Source organism: Simochromis diagramma, unplaced genomic scaffold, assembly GCF_900408965.1.
Source record: "Simochromis diagramma unplaced genomic scaffold, fSimDia1.1 OVJJ01000603.1, whole genome shotgun sequence".
NCBI lineage: Eukaryota > Metazoa > Chordata > Actinopteri > Cichliformes > Cichlidae > Simochromis > Simochromis diagramma.
The window spans coordinates 23247055-23259977 of record NW_024387414.1 but is presented as its reverse complement, the minus strand read 5'-3'; the positions used below and the strand labels follow the sequence as shown (position 1 = coordinate 23259977).

General features: G+C 42.3%; 2 protein-coding genes across 2 annotated transcripts; one reads left to right on the top strand and one right to left on the bottom strand.

Moving 5' to 3' along the window:
* Positions 1 to 163: 163 nt before the first annotated feature.
* LOC120721636 (potassium-transporting ATPase subunit beta-like) lies at positions 164 to 4167 on the bottom strand. Its single transcript, XM_040012116.1, has 7 exons — positions 3869 to 4167; positions 2455 to 2583; positions 2257 to 2370; positions 1940 to 2145; positions 1779 to 1841; positions 1426 to 1518; positions 164 to 571 (listed from the first exon to the last, which is right to left on the bottom strand). Exons 1-7 carry the CDS (start codon positions 3978 to 3980, stop codon positions 413 to 415), a joined length of 876 nt encoding a protein of 291 aa, XP_039868050.1. The 5' UTR covers positions 3981 to 4167; the 3' UTR covers positions 164 to 412.
* A 1198-nt stretch (positions 4168 to 5365) lies between these two features.
* Positions 5366 to 11967, top strand: grk1a (G protein-coupled receptor kinase 1 a). The gene is made up of 7 exons (XM_040012165.1): positions 5366 to 6336; positions 6758 to 6885; positions 7042 to 7199; positions 8663 to 8746; positions 10472 to 10596; positions 10825 to 11026; positions 11420 to 11967. The coding sequence occupies exons 1-7, from the start codon at positions 5635 to 5637 to the stop codon at positions 11710 to 11712; spliced, it is 1692 nt and encodes a 563-aa protein (XP_039868099.1). The 5' UTR covers positions 5366 to 5634; the 3' UTR covers positions 11713 to 11967.
* The last annotated feature ends 956 nt before the right edge of the window (positions 11968 to 12923 follow it).

The window sequence follows — 12923 nt, the reverse complement described above, 5'->3', positions numbered from 1 at the left end:
ATTATCTCGAGGAGACGGCAGCCAGTTACAGACACTCTACAGCTGATACTCAGATTTTTATTATTCAGAAGTGACCGTTCTGATTTTGCTCATTCTCATAGTCAAAACTATATAATTGTTCATATCATTTTATTTGTTATTATTCAGACTCTTCATTATGTTGCTTAAATACATTTATCCACTGTTTCTAAGGACACATTTGGAGGTCACAACGCTTGAATTTCGCTCCTTCAGATTTTAGATCTTACAATTTATTTTGCAACAACATTAATAAATTACTTGGAAACTTAGGTCTATAGACTGCTTAAGTTGAATACAAGTGGCTTAAAGGCGGTTTGATAAGTATCCCTACAGATCCAGATACATGATACTAGCAGGTGAGTAGTGGTACTGTGTGACTATCTGACTTGGTTCATTTCACTGCTTTGAGGTAAAAGATGACTTTCCCCTCATAGGGGTCGTGGATGTTTTCGTAGCTGATCTTTTCAGACACCACTCTGCACTGGATCTTGGCTTCCTTCTCTCCGACCAGGCTGAACCGAACGGCTACCAGTGGGTTGACATAAGTAGGCTGTAAAAGAAAGAAAGAAAGAAGAAGAGGCAGAGTGTTGGTTCCTTAACCAAGTGCAACATAAGAACGAGGGTACCTGAACAGAAAAAAAGTGCTTATGATGTGGCACTGAATCATCTCAAGACTCTTATGATAATATAATGGTAGAGAACCTGCAACAGTATAAATAAAAAACTCCAACAATCCAACAATCATCAGTGAACAAGCACTCAACACAGAGGATTGTGAATTCAGTGTCCATATCTGACATCCAGAGATCAAAGCAAATGAGACACGATGTTTCTAATTTTAGCACTTCTGTGCATGCGAACAAAGGGAGACACAAACATTCGTTTAAAGAGCGAGTTCTGGTCAAAGCACTGAAGATCAAAGTAGTTCCACCCAGAGTAAATGTCTGGCTGTGTTTTAGGGCCAAATACCATAACTGTAGTTTTGTCTGTATTTGGCTCATCCAGGCCATTATAGATGAAAATCCCAGGGTGTGATCTCCATAGCAAAATAAAACGCCTCTAGTGTTTTCCTATATTTAGCCTTTATTGGACAAAATGGTTGAGAATGGGCAGGAAATTTGGTCCAGGCTGAATTAAACCCAGGTCCCTGCAGCCTTTCAGCACATAGCCATGCTCTGCATCCTGTATGCTCCACTAATATGTTTCATCTTTGTTCTTCAGTTCAACTCAGGTTATCAAATTAAGTCAGTAATGAGGTTAAGAAAGCACAGAGTGACCAGTTTCATTATTTCTGTGTATCAGGCTGGTGTTTCACCCTTTTTATGTCTTTGTGCTAAAAGCAAATGAAGGTTACTGTACATGGAAGAAGCCTCCTGAATATTAGATCATTATCTGCTGTCTTACCTGTGCTAGCTTTCCGTAGTATGGGAAGTAGGAGGGATCCATGATTCCACCGTCTGGGAAATACTCTATTTTTGCCACACTGTCCTCTCCATCCTACATCCAAACAGAAACAGAGTTTTCTTTCATTGAAAGAAGAACTTGATTCATTTTGTGAATCTTTGTTAAACTGTGGCTGATGAGTTTAAAAGGCAGGAGATTAACAGACAGGAAGCGTGTGATGGAAAGAGCTGTGAAAGGTGGAAAATGTGTTGAATCCAGTGTTTTTCCACAGTATAGAGTCACCCTATACCCACTACTTTATTCAGATATTATACTACTACTTTACTACTTTAAAGTAACTGCATGCAGCTCACCAGTATGGTGCAGTTCACATATGGGGGCAGAGCGGTGTTATTAGAAGGCAAAAAGTCAATAATCTGCAGACAAAACACAACATTTGCTTTTAGTTCTGGTTATTATATGATGTCATTGCTTTTCTAGCTTAAATATCCTGACAGAGTGAAACCAAACGCACCCTGTTCATCTTGATGACGACACAAGGCATGGTGCTGTTGTAGCCAAAAGTCGGATCCTCAATTCCAGAGCAGGGTCCCAGCATGCTCTGCGTGAAGGGGCAAGCCCACTTGGTGTGGTGGGGGGCAGAGAAGGTCTTCTGGATGAAGTACTTCCCCTTGGTGCAGTTGTAGTTGTTGCACTCCAGCTGCTTGGTGTCATTGTAGGCTAAAAGAGAGAGGTGAAAACAGAGCCAGGTGTCTTTTTTTAATTTTCTTTGACATATGTGCACGCTAAAAGTTACATAATGCAGAATAAATCGTGTATGGGAACACTAACGCTTCAGGAAGTCGTGAAGGATGTTGGCCATTTCCATACAGCTGGCCTTCTCTGACGTGTTGTAGGAGATTTCAACGTCTTCCTCTCCGTATGTGTCCGGCCACACCATCACCCCTGAGTGGGAAAACAGATGCTTATGAGGCACTGAGATATCTTTTGTGATTATTTATGTATTTATGTATTCATGATTTATGTAACCTGGTGATGTTAGTCGATCTTGGTAGTCAGGTTTGTAGGGACTGATGGTGTACATGAGGACCCAGATCGCCAAAGAAAAAAGCCCCGTCATGATGACGTAGAAGGCCACATAGTACAGACTAATGTACACTGTGAAGGAAGGAGTTTATTAACACACCTTTATGGGTACATCAATAAGTGTTTTAGTTATCAATGTTGCTCACTCTGAAGCTTGGAAAATCAGAGTGAGAGAAAGAATATTTACTGTACACACTAGCAAGGCAGCTCTGCCTAATGTGGAAACGCAGAGGTCAAGGTGTCCTCTGCTGCTGCAAACTGAATTTAATCTCATTGTAAGGTCAAGCAGAGAAGGGTGCACAAAACTTATCATTACTTATCTCTCGCTGCTCTAGGAGTGCATGACATGTGACTGGGATCACGCGTGTCTTTCAGCAAACACACACACACAGATACTGTTGAGGCCTTTTATGTTTTATGTGAAAGAAAAACAACTACACTCACCGGCCACTTCATTAGGTACAGCCTTTCAACTGCCCATTAATGTAAATGTGTAACGAGCCAATCGGCCCTGACTTATATGATTTAAAGAGGGTTTACAGAGAAAGGGCCAAAAACAGAAAACATCCAGAGAGTGACAGTGCCTTGTTGATGCCAGAGGTCAGACTGCTTTAAACTGATAGAAAGGAATTAGTAACTCAAATGTTTACTTGTTACAAGCAAGTTCTGCAGAAAAGTACCTCTGAAACACAGCAAATTAAACCTACAACAACATAAGATCACACTCGGTGCCATTCCTGTCATCGAAGAACAGGAAGCTGAGTTACAGCTTCACACAGTTTCAATTTCTGCTGTGACATTTGGTCAGAGCCCTCAACACACCAAACCTTAATGGTAGCAGATGGGCTACAGCAGGAGAAGACCACATCTGGTGCCATTCCTGTTAGCTAAGAGCATGAAACCGAGGCTACTTAACAGATGGGAAGAACTGGTCAGTAGAAGATGGAAAAATGTTTCCTGATCTGATGACTCTCGTTTCAGCTACATTCACATTTTAGGGTCAGAATTTAGCATTAACACCATAAAAACATGGCTCCATCCAGTCTTGCATCAAAGTTCAGGATGGTGGTGGTGTAACAGCATGTGGGATACTTTCTTGGCACACTTTATGAGGACAGTGTGCTCATCATGCGCACCATGTCACAAAGCTCAGATCACAGCAACAATTCAAAATAAAATACAGACAAAAAGAAAAGAAAAGATTTAAAGGTTATTAGGACACTTTTTTAACATGTAACTTGACTGAATGAGCGCTATCAGCATGTTTTAAATAATCTGAAAAATACTTGTTGCAAGCGGTTTAAAAATTCTAGTCTATTTAATGCAGGAGAGGTTAGTGAAGTCATGTCCTTGTTACCCCATTTCTCTGGCGTTCTTCCCATAAACGTCCCATTTTCCGAGTTCCAGACAAAGCGGCCGAAGTCTTCACACCGCTGCCCGCAAGTCCTCTTTTCCTTCAGAGTGGCCATGATGGAGCTTCACAGCAAACCTTTTCTCTTTCCTTCTCTCAGCTCAGTAAAGACAGCTGTAATATTTCTTTCTTCCCTCTCTCGTCCCTCTCCAAATCTTCTGAGGAACTTTCAGCTTTTGTGTTATCGTCTTGCGTTCAGTCTCATTCTTTTCTGCACTTACAGTCGGTCCACAGTGTGATGTGTGTTATCTTTCACTCTGTATTTATGAGGCCAAGATAAGGTGTACCATGACAGGAGCAGGTAAACTTCCTTCATTAGCAATGACGTCCTTGATTCACTGGAGAAACACCAGGATCACCTTGAAAAGGTTGGCTACTACTGATAACAGGACTGATTTAAATCACTGCAAATCCAAACAGAAATGAAAACCTGAGTCAGTTTGGCCTCTGAAACATTTGACTAATTCTGATGTACTAAAGCACAAACTTTATAGGTACTAGCCCATTTTTTGTGACACAGATTCAACAAGATGCTGGAAATGTTCCTCCAGCAGGGATTTTGCTCCATGATGACATGACAGCACCACAGTCTCTGCAGATTTGTTGGCTGCACATCTGTCACATCCTAAAGGTGCTCTACTGGGTTGAGTGTAGGTTATTTTAATACAGGGCTGCAAAAACTTCAGATTCAGGTGGAGGCTCCGCCGGCTTGCTTCACTTCTACTAAGTTCATATATTTTAATGAGACCAGCTACTCCAGCTACTATGAAGCATTGTCATGTTCAAGAATCCAGTTTGAGATGATCTGAGCTTCTGCTGTTGTAGGTTTGATGTTTCGTGCATTCAGAGATGCTCTTCTCCATACATTGGTTGTAACAAGTGATTATTTGAATTACTGTTGCCTTCATATCAGCTCGAAGCAATCTGGCCATTCTCCTCTAACCTCTGACATCAACAAGACATTTTTCCCCAGAGAAAACTGCCGCTCACTGGAAGTTTTCTCTTTTTTCTCTCTCTGTTTCCTTTCCTTTCTCTTTACCCTAGAGATGGTTCTGTGGGAAAATCCCAGCAGATCAGCACTTTCTAAAATTCTCAGATCAGCCTGTCTGGCACCAACAACCATGCCACATTCAAAGTCACTTAAATCACTTTTCTTCACTTTCTTAATGTGCAGTTAACAGGTGTACCTAATAAAGTGATGGAGAACTTTGCTCTCTCTCTACACTGCTGTCATTACTGTCCCGCTACATACATGCATATTTTTACCTAATTTGTCTCTTTTTCCTCTTTCATTTTCTGCCTCTACTCTCCATCGTGTTCCCTCACACCTTGTTCTCGTCCCGCCTCCGGCACAGAGCACATGGTCGGGCACGGGGCAGAGCATTACAGAGATTCAGCGTGGATAAGTGTCTTTGAAGAAAGGTGATGAGTCAGGTAGATCTGCATGTGCGTGTGCATGTGTGAGAGGAAGAGACTGTCAGGGAGGGAAGTCACTCTGCAGTGAGCAGATGCTCACATGTGCGAGTCACTCTGCTTCTGAATCACCGGAGGAAGAAGTCCTCTCCTACATCACTTACTTCTCTGTGATTTTTGTCTGCATTTTGCAATTTCTTTATCTCGGTTCTCATTTGCAGACTTTCCCATCTGCTTTTTCTTCCCTGTAACACTTTAGTTGCATCTCTTTATCCTTCCCTCCTTTTCTCTTATCCACCATGGATATCGGTGGCTTGACGACAGTTGTGGCCAACTCTGCCTACATCTCGGCCCGCGGAAGCTTTGATGGCACTGCCAACCCAGCGGCCAACCGAGACAAGAAGTTCCACTCCCGCCTGAAGCTGCCTCACATCACGGTGTGCGAGGGTCTGCGGGAGACTTTAGACCTGGGCTTCCAGACGGTCTGTGTGGAGCAGCCCATCGGCAAACGTCTCTTCCAGGAGTTCCTGGAGTCCAACAACGAGTACAAAGGCCCCAGCCGTCTGTGGAAAGACATCGAGGAGTACAACAATGCCGAGGATGAAGATCGAGTCAACAAAGCGTGCAAGATCATATCGCGTTATATGGAGCCTGATGCCAAGTATTACTGCCCCTTTCTGCCAGAAAATGGCATCACGAAGGTCAAAGAGAAGCACCAACAGGCTTCTGACGACCTTTTCAACGAGACCATGGACAGTGTGATGGACTTCCTCAAGGAAGTGCCCTACACGTTTTTCCTGGAGAGTATGTACCTGAAGAGGTTTCTGCAGTGGAAGTGGCTGGAGATGCAGCCCATGGGAGATGACTGGTTCATGGATTTTCGTGTACTGGGGAAAGGGGGTTTTGGGGAAGTCTTTGCCTGTCAGATGAGGGGCACGGGGAAACTGTATGCCTGCAAAAAGCTCAACAAGAAGAGGCTGAAGAAGAGAAAAGGCTATGAGGTAAGGAGTCATGCCACCTGCTCTATTATAGGTCCAGCAGTTCATGAAGTTGTTCAAATACAGGAACCTTTTTGATTTAGTTTCCATGAGGTTCTGCAGGACTTTTACCTGCAGTAGCTGACCAGCCTACCTGTCTAAACAGTCAGTGTTAGGATAGAGGCTTACAGGTGAGCACCATGGGCTTATATGATTAGTCCTCTCGGCATTAGTACATTTTGATCTCCTTATAGCATAAACTGCCAATCCTGTCATGTTTATAAATGGAGCGGACCTCGACTGAAGTCTCCTGTCTCTAGTCATCAAAGCAGACACAAGAAGACGCTGCTAAAGTTGGAGAGCTGGTGCAGCTGGAAATGCAAGTTCAGATATTGTTACTCACAGAGTTTCTCATGTCTCCTGCTGTCTCCTCTGCTGCCTGCAGGGCGCGATGGTGGAGAAAAGGATCCTGGCCCGAGTTCACAGCAGGTTCATCGTCTCTTTGGCGTACGCCTTCCAGACGAAAACAGAGCTGTGTCTGGTCATGACCATCATGAACGGCGGAGACCTGAGGTTAGATCATCTTTTCCCTTTGACCCATCATCCTACACCTTTTCAGGCTCATAGAGGTAATTTAACAACTTGCAACCCCAAAACTAAGAATTATTATTGCGATATAGGGATTTTTGCCTCGGATGAACCTACAACATCTCTCTCTGATCGCATTAGGTACCATATCTATAATGTGGATGAGAACAACCCGGGATTTGAAGAGCCACGAGCCTGCTACTATGCTGCGCAGATCATCCAGGGCATGGAGCACCTCCACCAGAAGAGGATCATCTACAGAGACCTCAAACCAGAGAATGTGCTGCTGGATAATCAAGGTAAAACACTCGTGAACAAGATGACTCCAAGGTAACTGTCTAGTCTGCAGTGCTCATGCCACCACGTAGAGACAATGTAAACATGAAAGAAGCGATAGTATGAGGTCAGCAGCTGGTTACCTGCAGGATCATGGATATCACATTTAAACAATTTTCAGACTGGTAATACAGTCACGTGAAACCTATTTCCACTGCTTGCAAGGACACAGGAAAACCCTATGTTTAACATCTGGCAGTGACCATCAGTTATAGACACAGACAATAAGAGAGGCACTCATGGGACTCGAAGGATCCTGATTTCTGTGAGAGAATTCCACAACAGGAAATATGACCAGAGAAGAAATTAAAACCATATTTCAGAGCTTTTTTTTTTTAATCAAAATTGATTGAACATCCTTTACACACCGTTTGTATGTTCGAGTCAGCATATATATTTTATATATAATTTAAACATATCCAAAATCGTTACATTTCTGCATGTTGTAAAATCAAGAGGTTTTTGAGAAGGAGCTAGACTCCTGCACTTCCTCCAGGCTCTAGAAAGTCTAACTCCCTACAAGATCATCAGCCTTCCCAGATTAGATCAGGTCAGTCTACAGCAAGTGTGCTGCATAAAGTCTTACTTTTTTAGCCCAAATAATGCCTGTGCTTCTCTGGTGGGAGGGGCTTAGAGCGAAGAGGGGAGAGCTACAGGGGGCATCAGCTTTCCTGTTTTTGCAACCTGTGGCACCGTTCTGTGGTTATCCTGCAAAACATAGTTCATTTCAAATTTGCACAAAGGATTTATTGGAGGGTTGATATTATCATCCAGTATTAGCTATTTACCGATTTATTGGTATCTGCATTTATAACGACTGCTGAATGAAAATTGAAAAAGTAAAGAAGAGATGGAAGAAACACCCTTCGACCATCGTGTGACTGCTGATGTTGCATAGTTTGCTCACTAGAGGGCAGACTGCAAAAAAAACGACAACAAGCTCATCCATTTTTGTTTCATACAATTGAAAATTTTATATCAAAATTGAGATATCAGATTTTTAAATAACACAAGATCGATATCAATCTTGAAAGTCAGATGTTGTTCGGACTCTAGTATTTATTGTGTTTTTAAGATTCCCTAATGACGCATTTAGCCTTAGATAGCGCGCTATATGTTGCGATAATGGTAAAAATTATGCTTCTGTCTCACCTAGCTTTATGCTAACGTGTTTTCCAAAATGGTGAACTATTTCTAAAAACCATTACAAAAGCCTTGTTGTAGCTGCTTGTGCAATTACAGCTCTTCACCTTGACTTGAAATAGCCTCCTGAAGTTAAAACTGACACACACATTTCATACCTACATTACACACAATGTGTTTCACAGCTAACAGAAGGATATCTTTAGGTTATCACACTTCTGCAGGTTAATGAGTTGCTTATCATATCTGTGACGCTGACATTAACCTGTTTGCTCTCACACAGGTAACGTCCGTATCTCTGACCTTGGTCTGGCTGTGGAGCTGGCTGATGATCAGTTTAAAATCAAGGGCTACGCCGGCACTCCAGGTACACCACAGAATCCTGAAATGGGAAAAAAACCCAACTAAACTCAGCGTTTCTGCACGTAATGTGTGAAATTTACCTTGTAATATACTGAAATACAGACTACTACATTTACATTTCACAGTTGAGGATTTTACCTCAGGTGTTTAGCTCTTTGCTGTAACTTTACATACATGAGCTCCAGCATTATCAAATTAACGTTATCATGTGAGATAAAGTAAAACCACTCAGAGATCATTTGTTTTACACAGTATGATAATAGCGAAGTGTACTTTTGTTCAAGAAAGGCAGTGAAAGTTTATTTGTATGAGACTTTTGATCAACATATAATGAAAACAATGCAAAATTAAAGCTGCAATCAGAAATGCGAGGGCACTCACACTGGGCGCATCGAGACATGCTAAACACCTCCTCTGCCCACTAGGTGGCGATGAAAAATATTCTTTTAATTTTCTGTTCCTCATCATTGGTAGAGATTGTCTGATGCGTCTTTGAGTTACAGCAGTTTTATGCTTTATGGCAAATTATCAAAATTTGCCATGCTGCCATGGCAACACCATTTTGCGAAATCTCAAAAGCTTCGCCATTACATGCCACCCAGGTCTTTAACTTCAACCTGAGATCATGTTGATCTCCTGAAATCCCGAGGAGGAGTTCGCTAAAGTACGAGGCCTGAAAACTGTGAAAATTTTAGCTAACATTACACATTAAATTCAAAATGTCTGATTTCCTGTTGGGTTTAGGATATGGCTCCAAGAGATTTTTTTGTAAATCTTGATGTCTTTTATCGGGCTGCCAAATTTTAGACTCCTAAATGAAGAATGGTGTGAGGGCTAGTTTTTTTTTTGGTTTTTTTTGTTTTTTTATTGTAGCTGGCGCTGTGGAGCCTTACAATGGTCAATGGAAAGGACCATAAAACATGAAACCTACTTCCTGTTTTGCGGTGATTCACCCTGTCACCAGGGTGCGCCATTCAACGTAAACCCACAATTTTAACACTGAAGTATCATCAAAGTGTGATGTTTATTCTGACCGCTTTTGAGGTGGATGGGGTAAAACTGGGAGAAGCAATACATCAAAGTCTCAATAACTACATGTCTTGCTCCCACTAGGTGCCACTCTAACTATTCAAACCTGTTCAGGGTGGGACTCTCATCATGCCTGTGAAGTTTAGGAGACTAAATTTCTTTGAGTTATAGCAATTTCGTGCTTCATGGCGAAGCATCAAAATTCGTCATGCCGTCAGGGTCACACCTTTTGACAAAAACTCACATTTTTCAATGTGAACTAAGACCCACTGTGTACGGCTTTCCTGGACAAATTACGGTTGCTGGCAATGAAATGTGTTTAGGGGCGGAGCCTTATCACACCTGAGTGGTTTGGTCCAGACTGGAAAATATATGAGTGAATGAGATCAAAATGAAAATTCACGAGGAGTGATTGCATTTTGCAATGGCGCCATGGCCACGCCCTTTGACAGAAACTCAAAAGCTCCACATTTCAATATGGTCCAGATCTGTAGTTCAGACTGAGCAAATATGAAGTTGATCGGATAACATCTCTAGGAGTTCGCCAAAGTATAACATCTGGAAATGGCAAAATGTGCACTAAAATTGAATCTTCAATCAATAGATCCCCTGAAATACAAAAGCGTATTCCCTGCTAATGGAGGATACTTTGCATCCTGGTCGTTTTCATCCACACTCTGTCACACGCTGTCACCTGCAGGTTTCATGGCTCCGGAGCTGCTGAAAGGTGAGGAATACGACTACTCTGTGGATTATTTCACTCTGGGAGTCACTCTGTACGAGTTTCTGGCTGCTAAGGGGCCCTTCAGGACCCGAGGAGAGAAGGTAGAAGCACTGAGACGTGCTATGTGCGATCTCGTGTCATTTTCTTTTTGAAGCAGTTTGTAAATTTACCATTTGATCTTTCTGATCTTTTCTCCTCAAGAACCTCTCGTTTCTTTCTGTCATGCATCTTGCTGTCTGTGCAATTATACAGATTTTAGAGTGTTAAACAAACGTGACAATCAGGTTTTCATTCACCTTCTTTTTTCTGCTTTGGTTTTAATGTTAAAGGTGGAGAATAAGGTGGTGAAGAAGCGGATTTTGAATGATCCGGTAACCTATCCGGAGAAGTTTAGCGAGAACGCCCGGTCCATTTGTGAGGGTCTGCTGTGCAAAGAGGTCGACAAGAGGCTCGGCTTCAAGAACGACTCGTGCGACGAGCTGAGGGCGCACCCCTTCTTCAGTGAGATTAACTGGAGGAAACTGAATGCAGGTCAGACAGAAACACACAAGGAACCTAACGTTCCACTGAAGTCTCCCGTTTGTAGTGTCGGCTTTCATCATGGTTGCACTAACACACATCTGTGCATGAGGTTTAAAGAGCGTGACTGGTTTCATTTAAAGCTTGGTGTGATCGGTTTTAGTGCTGATAAAAATCCAGCTGTAGAAACACTCACTCAGACTTCAGGACCTCCCCAACATTAGAGATTATCCAAACCCACATTTATTCTGTGGCTTTTCATCTTCTTATCTTCTCTTTTTAAATGTGCCACAGAAATAAATTCAGCCAGAGCCAAAGCAACAGTTTTTTGCTTTTAATAAGGACAGTGTGTCACGCTAGGGAAGAGATAAGAACCCTGCGTCTCTCTGTGTTGTGTCTGCACAGGGATTCTTACACCCCCTTTCGTGCCGGACTCCAAAACAGTTTACGCGAAGGACGTCGACGATGTCGGAGCCTTCTCCACGGTTAAAGGCGTGCAGCTGGACGACAAGGACGTGGACTTTTTCGACGAGTTTGCCTCGGGGAACATCCCCATCCCCTGGCAGGAGGAGATGATCGAGACCGGCATCTACGGCGAGCTCACAGTCTGGGGTCCGGGTGGCACTTTACCCAACGACCTGCGGCGGGAATCCATCCTGGAGCAGCCGCCCAAGTCCTCCACCTGCGCTGTGTCGTAAAGGGTTTCAAATGACATGAACTTTTTGCTTTTTTGAGCACTTTTTGTACAGGTGGTCAGTACAGGTTAGACATAAGTGTATTTCGTCATGATAAAGTTGCACTGGTGGAACTGCTCTGAGCCATAATCAGGTTTTTACAGTATTATCTGCACTTTGTGTTCAGTTTGTTGCTGTAATGTCATTTTGATTTCTCTTTGAGTTTTACAGGAACGATTGCTTATTCATTGTTTGTGCGCGTGGACCGCAAAAAACAGAGAATTTATATATTTTATTATCCTGCTTTTGTTTGTCTGCTTTCTTTGCCAGCATTCAGACTCTCTGAAATGCAACTTAATTAATCAAAAACACCTGCACAGGTGAGAGCATGTATGCAGGTTTACGTCTGTGTTTCCACACACTTTTTGCACACTTTAATAACAGTCTACTCGTAGCTGTAGAGATATTTATGGATTTAAATAAATACTTTGCCATTAAAATCAGGATTTTGTGTTGTTGTTTTTTTCCTCCACTAATACACACAGCGACAAAGATATCAGGTAATAATAAATATTCATCCGGTCCTTACCGAGTTTAATTCAGTGACAGCAAGGAGCCCAAATCATCACCCCTCCACCTCCATGCTTGACAGCTGGAGTGTTTGTTCTGTGTGGTTTTTATTCAACCCTGAGCTGTGCTGTCATGTTCCTTTTAGAGAGAAGACACTTTCTCCAAATAATCCATACTGTCATGAACTTTAACATAACACAACTACAAGTGCTGACCTTGGTGTGAATTTGCTGGTACATCCACTCCTGAGAAGACCAACAGATGTCTTGAATGATTTCAGCTCTCACTGTGGAATAATAGACTTTAAATTGTCTTGATGCATGCTCAATCATCCAGGTAAGTAAATCTCCAAACATTGATTCTGTTCATCCTGACGTCCAGATGAACAGTATCAACTTTTGGAGACTTTAAATTGTAAAGAATTGATAGTGTTATAGTTTTACACTATTTTACACACTACAGTTTAAGCACCAAATGGAAAAAACGAATACCTGCACATTATATCCTAACATGAAAAAGAGTACACAGTGATAAAGGTCTGATTTGTGGTACCTCAGCTTCCTCCCACGGTCCAAAGACACGCAGTTAGTGGAGTTATGTTAACTGGTGACTCTAAATTGAGAGTGAATGTGTGTCTGTCTCCCTGTGTTAGCCCTGCGAGAGAC

What these genes read in the sequence shown, in the direction of transcription:
- LOC120721636 (XM_040012116.1), bottom strand. Translation starts at nt 3,980, where the DNA reads ATGGCCACTCTGAAGGAAAAGAGGACTTGCGGGCAGCGGTGTGAAGAC. An exon ending in CCTTCACGACTTCCTGAAGC is followed by an intron (nt 2,146 to 2,256) that starts GTTAGTGTTCCC and finishes TCTCTCTTTTAG; the next exon opens with CCTACAATGACACCAAGCAG. An exon ending in ATGTGAACTGCACCATACTG is followed by an intron (nt 1,519 to 1,778) that starts GTGAGCTGCATG and finishes GTTTGGATGTAG; the next exon opens with GATGGAGAGGACAGTGTGGC.
- grk1a (XM_040012165.1), top strand. Translation starts at nt 5,635, where the DNA reads ATGGATATCGGTGGCTTGACGACAGTTGTGGCCAACTCTGCCTACATC. An exon ending in TCAGGACCCGAGGAGAGAAG is followed by an intron (nt 10,597 to 10,824) that starts GTAGAAGCACTG and finishes TTAATGTTAAAG; the next exon opens with GTGGAGAATAAGGTGGTGAA. An exon ending in CTGGAGGAAACTGAATGCAG is followed by an intron (nt 11,027 to 11,419) that starts GTCAGACAGAAA and finishes GTGTCTGCACAG; the next exon opens with GGATTCTTACACCCCCTTTC.